The 13,809-nt window shown below is 40.7% G+C and overlaps 1 protein-coding gene across 3 annotated transcripts; it reads left to right on the forward strand.

Moving 5' to 3' along the window:
* The first annotated feature begins 1,561 nt into the window (after positions 1–1,561).
* Positions 1,562–13,372, forward strand: ATP6V1E1 (ATPase H+ transporting V1 subunit E1). 3 transcript variants are annotated; one of them, XM_074168182.1, is made up of 9 exons: positions 1,562–1,725; positions 5,159–5,224; positions 6,749–6,858; positions 7,327–7,393; positions 9,229–9,318; positions 10,656–10,724; positions 11,102–11,196; positions 12,070–12,157; positions 12,755–13,372. In XM_074168182.1, the coding sequence occupies exons 1-9, from the start codon at positions 1,693–1,695 to the stop codon at positions 12,815–12,817; spliced, it is 681 nt and encodes a 226-aa protein (XP_074024283.1). In that variant the 5' UTR covers positions 1,562–1,692; the 3' UTR covers positions 12,818–13,372. The 3 variants fall into 3 exon arrangements, with proteins under 3 accessions (XP_074024283.1, XP_074024285.1, XP_074024284.1); XM_074168184.1 differs by lacking the exon at positions 9,229–9,318 and having other exon boundaries at positions 1,615–1,725; XM_074168183.1 differs by lacking the exon at positions 5,159–5,224 and having other exon boundaries at positions 1,693–1,725.
* The last annotated feature ends 437 nt before the right edge of the window (positions 13,373–13,809 follow it).

Consider the following 13,809-nt stretch of genomic DNA (forward strand, 5'->3'; position numbering starts at 1 on the left):
CAAAAACCTTCTCCAGCCTCCCCCAATACAAGTGGATTCCCTGCATCGCAACGTAACCACAAGATGGGACAAAAAAAAAAAAAAAATTTACGAGAGTTGCATACGTATTTTTATATCGAGGTTTTTTCCATAGGGAAAAAAAAAAGACACAGTAAAAATTAACGAAGCAGACAGAAGCCAGGAGACAGCGTGGATAGGACAAATACCACATTTGACACTGGTTTGTAAGGAACAGTGCTATTTTATTTTTTTCCAGTAAAGGTACCTGCAGAATGGAAACAGAAGCTTCCCACCGGCTAGAATAAACACATACTGCTACAGGTTATCGAGACTGCTTTAAATTTTGCTATAAAGGCGGCAACAGAAGCAGTAACAGAACTCCAGAAGAATCAGCGTATCATTTGAAAATGGTCCTGAACGCTTCCGCATCACCAAATGTAGCAATAGTAATAATAAAATGGCTTATGAATCCCTTCCACGTGTCCCTACAATGGAATGTTGTTAATCGTGCAAGTACAGCCAGCCTGAGGGGCCCACCACGAGACCTGCCCCCACCCGACAGCCCTAAGCCTCGGCCTCCCCACTGCACGGCCATCCTTCCCCTCGCCTCCGCCAACTGCTCCCTCCATCCTCCTGCTTCCTCTCTTCATGCTCCTTAACGCTGCCTCCCCCTCCCACACATCGCAGGTGTGGGTTAAAAAGCCGGTTCATCTCTCTCTGCCAGTCCAAACCTGGAAAAACTGCAAGATTTTATAAATAGAATCACTCAATTTTTTGGGTTGGAAGGGACCTTAAAAATGATCAAGTTCCAACCCCCTCTGCCATGGGCAGGGACACCTCCCACCAGACCAGGTGTTGCTCAAAGCCCCATCCAGCCTGGCCTTGAACACCTCCAGGGATGGGGCAGCCACAACTTCCCTGGGCAACCTGTTCCAGTGCCTCACCACCCTCACAGTAAAGAATTTCTTCCTAATATCTCATCTAAATCTCCCCTCTTTCAGCCTAAAACCATTACCCCTCGTCCTATCACAACACTCCATGATAAAGAGTCCCTCCCCATCTCTCCTGTAGGCCCCCTTCAGGTACTGGTAGGCCATTATAAGGTCTCCCCGGAGCCTTTTCTTCTCCAGGTTGAACAACCCCAGCTCTCCCAGCCTGTCTTCACAGGAGACGAAGGAGTTCATCTGGGAAGCAGCTCAGTTCTTTTCCAGATTGAACGCGGTATTCCCACCAAAGCCTTAAAAACGCTACACACAAGGCGAAGGATTACTTCCTCCCCTGTGAACTCGGGCTCAACTCTGACGTTTGAGGCCTGTCCCCGCCCTCCCCGAGGCTCCCCCCGCGCCCGGTAGAGCCGGCCGGACTCGGCTGCCTCACTCTGGCTCGGCTTCAGGCCCAGCCGGTGCCGCCGGCGGGAGGCGCGGAGAAAGAAGCCCACCCCCCACTCTGCTCGCCCCTCACGACGGCCCCGGCCACAAGATGGCAGTCTTGCCGCGCGCAAAGGCCCGCCCCCTTGACGCCAGCCGGAACTCGGGTTTCTATTGGTCGGGAGGAGCCGGTGGGCGGGGCGCCGTGACACAGCGGCAGCAGCACCACCAGCTGTGACCCGAACCGGATTTGATTCGGTTCGCGCTCGCCAACGGCCGCAACCGTCGTCCCTCGAGCCCCGCCGCCGCCACCGTTGCCGCCACCATGGCGCTCAGCGATGCCGACGTCCAGAAGCAGGTAGGGCCGCGCTCCCCCGGCCCTTAGGCGAGGGGCCCGCAGCGGGGCCGGGGCGCCACCTCCACACCGCGCTCGGCCCGGCCGTGACTGGGGGAAAGCCGACAGGACGGACCTGGCTTGAGGAGAGAGGCACCGAGTGCTGGGCCCATGCGGTGGAGGAGGCAGTTTCCTTGCCCTGGAGCCGTGCTAGGGGTGGGGTTCAGACGTGCCTGAGCTGAAGGACCATCCGGCTGGTAAAAGGCCAGTCGGAGCGGGAGGGGGTGGTGACTGCTCCGAACCCCGCAATAGCAGAGGCGGCTGCAGCCGGTAGCGGCTCATTCAGTCTTTACCTGTGGAATGGGGTCCTCTGCTCTGTGCCTGGAACGGTGGTGCTCCCCTGGGAAAGCAAGGGTTGGCGACGGGGAGAGATCTCTGGGAATCTTAGAAAGAGAAGTCTCTGAAGAGAGTAAATCTTTCCCTGGCGGGATTGGTTGGCCACTCATGGGGAACTTTGTTGAAGCATTTTGATGACATATTATGCCAGCCTATAATGAAGGGGATCGTGAGTAGCCTTTATGCTATCAACGGTGTTTAATTGCACTTTAAGGCAGAGAAATAGGTAGCCCTAGATAAGCACTATATTTTTAGATGTTGCTCTCTAAGGGCTTTCCATCTCTTTTTTTCTTACGGCTATACTACATCTAGTTAGCTGTAACTTAGGCAGGCTATTCAGTATTCTCAAATACCTTTTTCACTTTTATATACTAAGCAGAGTAGCGCAACCTGGGCTTCTCTTGGAGTGGAAACTTACAACCCTGATGTCTGATTGTGGACACTTCCTGCTGAGGCAGGACACTTTGTCCTTATTGACAGTAAACACAGCCCTTGCCTAAAAAAGCTGCTTTGAGCTGGGTTGAAAATGGCGTGCTGTGTTAAAGACTGCACGGATCCAGTCCGCGCTGGTCCATGGAGTTTCCTGCAGGTGATGAGCAGATCAGCCAAGTTCCCTTTGTCCTTTGCATCACAAGTGCTTCGTGTCTCACTTTCTCATTCAGTAAACATAGTCTCTTGGCAAGGAAGCATCACATTGAAAGTAAAATCAGTAGGTTGCCTTTCTGCAAAAGGGAAATTGTAACATTATGTTCTGTTGCCTTTTATCCACAAAACTTGTTTGTTTTTTCCTGCCCCTTCCATGAAGATAATAAAGCTGACATTGAGGTGGTCTTGCTCAGCCACCATGGACCTGAACTTCAAAGGTTAGTTCAGGATCTGTTGATATACTAAACATGTAATGCTAATAGCATTTCACATCGGCAACTTCCCCGTCATTGTTTTACACTCCTGAGCCTAGGGTGATCCTGTTAACTGGAACAGAGGATGCTGCTGATGGCATGACAGTTCTGCATGTGTATAAATCTGATATGAACCCACCAATTGGTTCTCTGAACTCTTAACTACTTGCCACGGCGCTTCCAATAATTTTCACTTTGAAAATAATCCCTAATCAAGAATTGTTCCCATTGATAGACTTGCTTGCTTTATTCTGTCAAAGGTGTTTATTAGATTTTTCCATCTAATCTGGCTAGTTGCTTCCAGCTAAAGTCAGTCTAACATCTAGAACTTCCCATGGAAAGGATAATCATGGTACTACTCTAGGAAATACTACTATGCTAAAGTTATTAACTTCATTTAAAATTAATCTCTCATTTAAAAATACATGTTTTTGTCAGTGTTATTAAAACTAATCCTATTTATAGATGTGAAAGTGTCACTTAGGATCTCTTTTTCATTTCTATGAAAAGCAAAAAGGGATTTCAGTACAACAGATTTTGAAGGAAATGATGCTGTTCAGTCTTACCAGACTAGGGGAAATGGATGCCATGTTAGCTTTCTTCCATCTTACCTCTTCATTATGCAGAGAACTTTTCTTGAACACCAGGAACTGTTTAAAGTACTTTTCCAAAATTCAGAAACCAAACCAAACTGGAGGAAGTGACTCAGTAATGTAAGGGTTACTGCTGCCCTACAAAAGTTCTTAGTCTCCTTCAACAGTAGGCTATTCAGCAAAATAATGTCCTTATTTATATGCCTCTCTTGTCCATTATGAAATGCAGGTAGATCTAAAACTGCAATTAAAAGAAAAATTGCTGATTTGATTTTTGAGGATGTAGATATTATTGTGCACTTCTTCCACGGCACATGCTTAAAATCTTCCACTTGCCTGTTCACTTCTGTTTTTTCATCTATGTGGGCATAGTGTTCTGCAGTTTTCACAGTCACCTTTCTTATCTCTTTTAAATATTTCATTTTAACATGAGATTATGCAAATAGAATCTTTCATGCAAGTTTATTCAGACCAGATTATCTGCAAAATGTGTCTCAACACTAAGCACGAGCAAAAAGTCAGTAGGTTTTTATGGTCCACTCCATCTGCCTTTGGAAATGGCTAAACCTGTTCAAAGTTGCGGTTTGGTTGGGCATAAGTCCTTGCGGTCTGCCCCAAATGTGAACCTAAACTTAGGGCTGGTCACAGAAAGGCATGTGATAAATAAGCAGAACTCAGTATAATTGCTTCCCTTTTCTCTAAGCTGTTGGGGCTGGGCTTTATAGTGTTTTCAAGTGGTTTCAAAAAGGTTCATCAAGTAGAATATATTAGTGTACACCAGGCTTTAAAGCAGCACATGATATACTTGATGTGGTCTTGATCAACTAGTGATGAAGTCTCCTTTCCAAGCTCCTCCAAATTAATATGCAGCTACTTTATAAAGTCCTTTTGGCTTGAACCACATAGCAGTATTTTTTAATGACCTTGTCTTTACAGAGTTTATTACACTTCTTTCAAGACAGATTTCTCAGGTGTCTAAAGGAACTTCTGGTTGTACAGATCTGACCAGAGTGGTCAGCAGCCCTTTGCTTTGCTTCACTGGTTGTCTAAAAAAGCCCAGGTTCATTCAAATGCCATCTATGCCTGATACAGAGACTCTGTGTTAATAATCTTCTATGTTTCATGTAAATGTCATAACAGACAGACTACTTTACTTTTACTGTGTGAGGATTTTTGAATTTTTTTTCTACTAATCTTAGGGGGAAAAAAAGTTGTTCTCACTAGTGAAGAATGAAAATACCCAGCCTCAGGTTTATACAAATTTACCTTTGGGTTGGGTTGTTTTTTTTGTATAGTTGCATATCTAAAGTACGTTCTTCTCATGACAGCCAGTGAAACAGCATTATGTAAAATTATTTGACAAAAAACCCTACTTTTCTTGTAATCTGTGTTAAGATGAACTGACTCTTTGACCTGTGTGCTCAATTTAATTTCCTTGAAAAAGAACATTATATTAATTAGTAAATGGATACGGAGGGGCCTACTGTACAGTTGAGGAATATATATGTACTTCCTCTCATCAAAGTCTTTTCCAACAGAAAATATTTTCTTTTCTCTCTCTTGTTACAGATTAAGCATATGATGGCTTTCATTGAGCAGGAAGCCAATGAAAAGGCTGAAGAAATAGATGCAAAGGTAAAAATGGGAGTTCAATGTCAGTAAGTGCAAAAGCAAAACTGCATCTGACAATCTGTTTCAGTATTTGCAGTCAGAGCAATCCTACAATACTTCTGTAAACTGCAGCTTACTTCACGTTATTACATAGCAAAAAATGTTGCTACCAAATCAAGTTAATATTTTTTAACTTTTGACAAATTGAAACAAGTCAGAGCTATTTGTTGGTCAAAGTTTTCTTAGTGGTTCTTAAATAGAAATCTGTTCATGTGCAAGTTCACTCTTTTTTTTTTTTTAAGCAATCAGGAGAGCTGGGTGGTAATGTGAATAGACTGGATTAAGTGGAACACCTTCCCCCGCCTCCTATACATAATTTGACATTACTGAGGATTAAAGGAATTCTCTGCGTAATTATGAATTCGTACTACTAAGATTCGTCATAATAAGCATTTACCAGAAGGTTTAATTTTAATTTTTGCTTGACTTCCATAGCATGTCCGAAAGAGACATTAATAGTAAATAAAAGTAGTACCTGTGCAAGATTACTAGTGTTATTCATACACGTACCAAAATGATAAAAGATGAAAGTTAAACTGGTTGAGTTATGTTGGTGAAAGCTTCTTTGTAAGCAGGTTCATAACTGTATGTAAACCTGTGTAGCCACCTGCAGACTTAATTCTAGATGCGATTTAGTAGGTATCGTAGGGAACTAAAACATAAATGTATATTTAAGGCATGAGTTGAATTACTTGCAGGATTCTTCACTTAGGTTAAGCCACAAGAGACAATATTAACTTGTTGATAGAATATAGATGTTTACTAAAAGAAGGATTAACAGTGACTTACAACCCTAACAATCTGCATTATATCAATGCTGAAATATCTTGTTGGTATTGGATTTAGTATATGTATTACTAATAATACCTAATCTCCCTTAAACATTTAGATGTACACAAATATTTAATCAATACTAAAGTAGGTATTCCTGATGATCTGCAAACAGAAGTCAGAAGTTGAGATTGGATTCTCCAGTATAAATAGGAGAGCTTGCCATGTGTTTACATGCTGTCTGGCTAGGCTTTAGAAAAAAAAGTAATAGCTATATTGTCACTCTCCTTGTGTAAGAATTCCCTGAAGTCACGAAGTTTGTGGACACAGAGGGCTGGGTAGCTCTTGTAGCCAGAAAGGACACCAATTCTACAAAACCAAAACAGACCTAAAGCTCAAATAAAGTGAGTTTTGCTTAAAAGTATAATATATATAAATTTGGTAATTTTGTGCCTGAGGAATAAATACTGCAAGGAAACGTGTCAGTCAATTGATAAAATAAACTGTGCCTTAGCAACGTTCTAGTTGAGCAGAACACATCCTGAACTCCCTTTGACTTGAGTACTGGTTGAAATGTTTTGTTTGTATGGAACCAAAAACTGTATCATCCTAGCTTATCTATGAATGTGCTCTGAAAGCATGGCTGTTTCATTTTGATTCTGTTTTTTTCAGCCCATGGAATCAAATTCCACTTCAGTTATTTAATTTTTACTATAGGCAGAAGAAGAATTCAACATTGAGAAGGGTCGCCTTGTTCAGACACAGAGGCTGAAAATCATGGAGTATTATGAAAAGAAGGAGAAACAAATTGAACAGCAAAAGAAAATGTAAGTTGCTTAGGTTATATAGGTGACTTCAGAGTCTGGGCTCCCATTTTATTGCTAATTTTATACAAAACTGTTTTTCCCTGGCAAATTGTAGCCAATAATTATGAGTTTCTCATTTTTCCTGGGGAGAAATTATCAAAGGTGAACTACAATAGCATAACTGTTAGTAGCGTGGTGAAAGAATCTTTCATATTTCTTTATTTAGTTAATGTCTAGAGCTCTACCCTGGTCTGTTACTCTGGGACAAATGTTCATGTCAGGTTTAGTTTTGGTGGGTTTTTACTGAAGGATGGGATTCTGCCTTCTAATTTTTCGTACAAGTTCAGAAACAGATTCAAACAGGTGAACAGGTTTTGTTATTAAATGTTGTAGTATTGTTATCTTCAAATGTAAAGTATCTAGTTAAATGTTTGCAATTCTTCTGTCAAAGTCTGGTGGATTGATTCAACTTTATCATGCAACTTGCAGTCAGATGTCCAACCTGATGAATCAGGCAAGACTGAAGGTCCTCAAGGCAAGGGATGACCTTATTGCAGTGAGTATCTCTCTAGTAAAGACACAGAGGTTCTATTTCTACCATCTGTTAGAAAATGTTCTTAACCACTCTCTAAAGAAAAACATGATTTGTGATTGAGTGACATTTGCTTCAACATTCAAAAATGGCTTTCCCAGCTGCTCTGAAAAGTCATTAAGGATTTAGTCCAACTTCAATTGTCTGCTTTAGCTTATTTTCATAGTTTCTATTACCTGCTTTTTTAGGGAAATACAGTTCTCTGCCAGGAACATTGCAGGCAGTGTTATATCTATCATTAGGACAATAGCTTATTCTTTTAAAGAGCAAGAACTCATTCTTGCATGAATGGTAGAATTTTCAAGTTCTATTTGCCTGAAGCAACATCTTATGCATTAAATCTGGTATGGCTTAAGCAAGTAGGCTTAAAACACCACCGAATGGGTTTTTCTGTCTCCTTTAGTGGCCCCTACTATATGAGAAGGCTTGCTTCTTGTTCTAGTAGGTGACCAGTCTGTGTGTTGACATATAGGGTGAGTGATCATTTATCAGAGCAGACTACATAAAGTCTTAGTTCAGGTTTACTATGTTTATCTTACACCACATGTAGTGTGTTCTCATTTTGCTCATTATACAGCTTGTAGGTGTCTTATTATCTCTTACCCCATATCAGAAACAGTTTGTGTTTTCCATATTCTGCTAGATGGTGCTATTGAGCTATTGAGAAAGCTGCTAGACCTGTAAAAGTCAAAAATAAATAAAAAAATGGGTAAAGTTGCTCAAGTTGATGCTACCATGAAAAAGGGGAGTTAGCAGAAGAAAATCAACAGTTTATTGATTCTTTAAACCTAGTTTAAACTTCAGATTGTATTCACAGAGGGGGGGGAAGGTGGGTGGCTAAAAAGCTAACTCTGTTGTGATAGTCTCTGCTGGGTAATCTCTTCCTCATTTATCAGATGACTCAACCTCATGCTTCTGAGTAATGCACAACAGTCTTCCTCATTTTAAAACATTTAAAGTCACATGCTGCTAGAGCTTTCTTCCCTTATCAGATCTTTGGCCTCTTTCATGTATAAGAGAGGTGAGCAGTTCCAGAAATGCTATGTTACTCTAGGGTGGACAATATGACTAGTTTTCACCGTGACGTTGAATTGTGATATTCTTATATCCTAGTACTGATTGTATTAACTTGCACTCTTCTTTTAAACACTATGAGGCAGGACGGTAAAGAAAGGTTTATACTAAATCATACAGTTTCTTTATCTGAAACAATTACGATGGTTCCATTCTAGGAGCTGCGTTTGAATTTCTAAAAAAATTTAATCTCATCTGATATTGATTTGCTGAATAATCAAAGCCAGCTACTTCAAATTAAAAATAAACTCTCACTTTTAAATTTTGACTTGCATTTACTTAGAATTAAAAAATACCTAACCTGAGTGTTGTGTGGTAAAAAGATAGATTAGATTTCTTTGCTTGACCACAAAGCTCAAAAAAAATTTATTTGGGCAACTTTATTAGTTTACATTAGGCAATGATTTACAAACTATTTTAATTTGTCTATCTGAATTAATATTCTAAATACTACCTTTTTACTACTGAGGGCTCCCTTTTTCATGAAAAAGGAATTCTTGTCAGGTTATAATGGGTTCAGATCAGGGCAGGGAGAAAGGAGCTGTGTGGAAAGGATCTTGTGCCATGCACAGCGATGAAGGTCTAGCTTGGATGAACACCAGCTGGAGTGTACGTTTACGTGTTGGCAGGGTGTGATAGCTATAATAGGAGTACAGAAAGTTGGTAGGCATGAAACCAAATGCCAAACAGATGGGCTCTGCTGATCTGATTTCTTCTGAATGTAGGATTTGCTGAATGAGGCCAAGCAGAGACTTGCCAAGGTGGTGAAGGATACTGCCAGGTACCAGACACTGCTGGATGGACTAGTTCTACAGGTAAATATTTAAATTATAACAAATAGGTGGTCACAGCCCAATCCTTCCAGGTGTCTTTCTTCAGACATAACCCACTGGAGGGTACAGTTGTATTGGAGTCTAGATCGATTGTTGCTGGGTGGTCTTTGAGTTTTAAACATCACTTCTGCTATATCTTTCGGTCTTGGATTCTGAGCAGATAAGGCTGCAGCTTGTTTTGAGGTGTAAGACCTGGTATACCAAGCAGCAGTTCCATTATAACCATAATTGCAGATGTGCACACATACATTGTAACATGCACATTTAGGATGCACACTTTAAGCTTCTGTAGTAATTAGCTGGATCAAATACACCTTTGGCAAAAGCTGTTTCTCCAAACCTGTAAGTCAGTAGTTATCTGCTTTTAAAATCTTTTTTGGCATTTGAGATTTGTAAATCTTGGCTTTGACAAATTTGCTGTAGTATGACGTATGTCTGTGACAGACACACAAAGCAAAAATCAAAGCTTTGCTTAGCGAGAATACCATCCTCTAGCCCCAGAAATTAACTGCTGAAAACCCAGTAAGCATTGACCAGTCAGTCCTGCGACCTCTAGTGCCACCTTCTGGTATGAATTGGTCCTGTTACCATAAACTCAAGAGAAGCCAGCCACCAGCTTTCCGGTCCACAGTTTGCTGGTAGTTTTCGTAACGGTGTTTCCTACCAGCTTGTGCCTCCAATTCAGTGTTGTTTCTTTGTCACACCTAGGTCTGGTATTGCTGTACATCAAACAAACCTGTCTCATTCTTGCAAGCTGGCAGTATCTGTCTCGGCTCATTATGTTTGATCCAGTGAGGGATCTGTACTCATCAGTACTCACAGTTGGACTAAATGATCATTGCAGGTCTCTTCCAACTGGAACTAAATCTATTCTATTTTCATGTATTACTACAGGAACTGCAAGGCAGGATTTATTAGGACAGGCATCTGAAACTACTGCATGTTTTCTCCAAGAGCTGCATAGGAGAATGTCAGCTTGGCTGCATGCTCAGTCTACTTAGACAGCAATGATCCTTATGTATACATGTACATTGTTTGGGCAACTGAATCCTATAATACATATGTTTAGTTGCTCAAGTTCCAAACTTGCAGCTAACAAAGAAATACATAATCCGTAGTTGTAGGACGGCACCAATATCTGTGAAAGAGCCTCTCAGAATGTCTGCATGAGGTGAACTTGCAAGCAAAGAACTAAATAAAAGAGACTAATATTGTTAGGGTTCGGTTTTCAAATTGATGAGCTCTTTCTCTTTCTTGGGGTTAATTCTAAGACAATTAAAATGTTGACTTTCTGATACTGTAATGGTTATCTTGTGCAGGGATTCTACCAGCTGCTTGAGCCCAGAATAGTTGTTCGGTGCAGGAAACAGGATCTCCCCATGGTTAAGGTAAGGCACATAGAATAGTTTGACAGTATCCTGCTCATGAAGTCTGGGACCTGCAATATTTGCAGCTCAGCTCCCATCTGTATGATGTGAAAACAAGCTTTATTTGCTTCACTTCTGCTGCAGATACAATGCAAGAGAGCAATTATGCTTTTCAAGTTGGGGATCGCTTGCTTGGATATTGCCTAGGAAACTTTAGACATTGCTGCAATATTAAGATTAATAATTGGTTTTGGTTCAAAAGCCAAAGCTGAAATACATTTGCTTAATTAAAAAAAAAAAAAGGCCTCAATCCCTTCATTTTACATGATTGAGTGACCAAATCCAAGTGGTGTGCTAGCATTTGTCAATGCTAATTGGAAATTTATCTTGTATCCTAGACTGCTGTACAGAAGAGCATTCCCATCTACAAAAATGCCACCAAAAGGGATGTGGATATTCACATTGACCAAGACAACTTCCTGCCAGAAGAAATGTAAGGAAACTGGGAGTCTTTTATACAGAGCACTAACTTAATGCAACTTTTCAAGCCACAGCTCTTGCTAGAACAGTCTCAGAAAATTTTGTACAGAATATCCCTACAGTGTGCTGCTGTTCTAGTGGAATTTGGCACTTCTTTGTGTTAATCAAGCAGAGACTCTGCAGTTTCCTCCAGACAACCACTGTCTCCATCGAAAATGTCAATAAAAGTTTTGTGCAGCCTCTGGCCCGATTCACAGTACTGAAGTAGACAATAACTGTAGGTAGAAACTTAACTAGCTATTGGTCTTTTAAAGAGAGAGAGAATATGGATGTAGCCATGCTTTCTATCTCAAGATGAAGGAAATTGAGTCATAATGTTGCTGCAGGATGGGGTTTGTGTATACTATGTCTGCAAGGCTCTATTTCCATATAGTATGGTAAACAACATGGCACAAAGCTGTACGTTCTGATAGTCAGGGATCTTTATGTGTGGACCAGCAAGCAACACTTAGCACTCCTCCTTGCTTGTTCTTCCCAAAATCTGAAATCTGTCTATTAATAAAATAGAGAGCCTGAAGCTATTTTGAAGTGACAAACTCTATAGCTCCGCTTGTGTTTAGATCGTGCTAATGAGGACCCTTGTATGTAGCTGTGGTCTCTGATAACTCCAAAGATGCTTTGCACTGTTGCTTCACTGGATCACTTTGTGCTGGTTCCTATTAAGACATGATAAAAAAAACTTTGGTGGTTGTTTTTTTAAAAAGAACCAAACTTTTCTATGTCTCTGACTTGCCTATAAATGCTGGTTTAGGATAATCTCTCTGCCACATTCAGACTTTGAGATGTACCATGGATTTCACAGATTACTTTTTTTTCCCTTTTCTAGTGCTGGAGGTGTTGAAATCTATAACAGCGATGGTAAAATTAAGGTTTCCAATACCCTGGAAAGTCGGCTGGACCTTGTAGCCCAGCAGGTGAGTTTCTCTAACAGCCAAGATGAACAAGATATAATTAACTAGTTTTGTTTATTAATTAAGTCCTAGTGTTTCCAGTGTGTTAATTGGCACAATAGTGTGTGGGTTTGAATTTCAGCACGGATGACAAGCCAGAAATTATTTTTGAATGGAAAGGAGCAAGTTACCTACTGTTTGTGCTTCTGTACAACAAACATGGCTTTTCCTGGAATGATCCCTTTTGAATTAAGCATGAGCCTAAAACTCTAGAAAATCACAATACTGAAGGACGTTACGACTACACTGCAGTCAAGATGTTGAAATTTTGAGGCCAGCTTGAATTACTGAATCTATCTTGAGTACTAGAAACTTTGGCTGAGACCTGTTATACCCTAGTGGAAAAAACTAGCCTGGCATCTCTTTCTTATGCTGCAATATAGGTAATCCTTTAAGTCTATAGAGTAGCGAGCAATGTGTGATCGGGTAAAGGCTTCAGAAAACTCAAATGAATTGACTTAATTTTGAAGCATAACCTGACTATCACACAGTGCCTGAAATGAGGAATGTACAGCAATTGTGTTGCCCGTCGCATATAACTGATGTACTCTTTCTCAACAGATGATGCCAGAAATCAGAGTGGCTCTCTTTGGTGCTAATGCCAACAGGAAGTTTTTGGATTAAACTTCTATGAGAGAAGGTGGGATCTGTTCCACTGCCATACTGAGGGGGATGCAAAAGCATCTGCTAATTTAAAGTCTTGAAATATAACATTATCGTGTCATCCAATATCTATTCTTCAATGGAATAATTTTGCATACCTGCTGTGCTTAGTCTCTCTACTTGTGGTTAGAATGTATTGCTTAAAGGATGTGAAGACATACATATTCATCCAGAAGTGATACTAGAAAATGGAGGCATTTGGGCTCTTGGCTTTCCTTGCACTGTTATGGCTCTATAAGGACAACTGGTCCATTTAGGGTCACTCTTTTTGCTTTGGCCACATCTCTTTCAAGTTGTCTAATCTGTGAAGTAAATTACTACGCTGCAGATGGGAAATGCCATTCTAGTTAAGGTCTTCAGTGTTGCAGAGGGCATGCATTCCTTCCAAGGATTAGTAGTTTAACTCATGTTACTCGGTCAGGCATTTTTCTGTTCTGTATATGTGATTATATATATAAAAAAAAGCCTGAGCCTGTAAAGCTTTATTTATTAAAATAAAAATGCGTGTGTGTATGGAGTTCTCTGTAGCTTCTCTCTGGGGGTTTGGCAGCAACATTTGAAAAGCGGACTTGTGTGTAGAAGGACTTACTACTTGAGGGCTGTGTGTAATGACTGTTCTGTGAAGCTAGAATTTGAGTGTATGGAATACTGTCAAGCTAGTTGCTTGAGTAACATCAGATTGTAGGCAAGACTTTTGAGTAAGACTTCAGGATGAATTTCATTCTTCCTAAAAAAAAAAAAAAAAAAAAAAAAAAAAGGGGGTCAGTAGTTTTGCACCCTCAATCTTCTTTCACAAGAGAGAACTAGAGTAACACATCTAGGCTACTTATGTATAACAAATACGATACATTTCCAGTTAGAGGTTTGTTTCTTCTCTGCAGGCGATCCAAACCATACCTCTATAGGAATTACATTTCAGGACTTGAGGACCAAAAGCTAACTCTGTTGCAACT

Source organism: Numenius arquata, chromosome 2, assembly GCF_964106895.1.
Source record: "Numenius arquata chromosome 2, bNumArq3.hap1.1, whole genome shotgun sequence".
Lineage (NCBI taxonomy): Eukaryota > Metazoa > Chordata > Aves > Charadriiformes > Scolopacidae > Numenius > Numenius arquata.

Bases quoted from the DNA above. Each gene is read 5' to 3' on its own strand.
- ATP6V1E1 (XM_074168182.1), top strand. From the start codon at position 1,693: ATGGCGCTCAGCGATGCCGACGTCCAGAAGCAG. The intron at 6,859-7,326 runs GTAAGTTGCTTA...TGCAACTTGCAG, and splicing joins ATTGAACAGCAAAAGAAAAT to TCAGATGTCCAACCTGATGA. The intron at 12,158-12,754 runs GTGAGTTTCTCT...CTTTCTCAACAG, and splicing joins TGGACCTTGTAGCCCAGCAG to ATGATGCCAGAAATCAGAGT.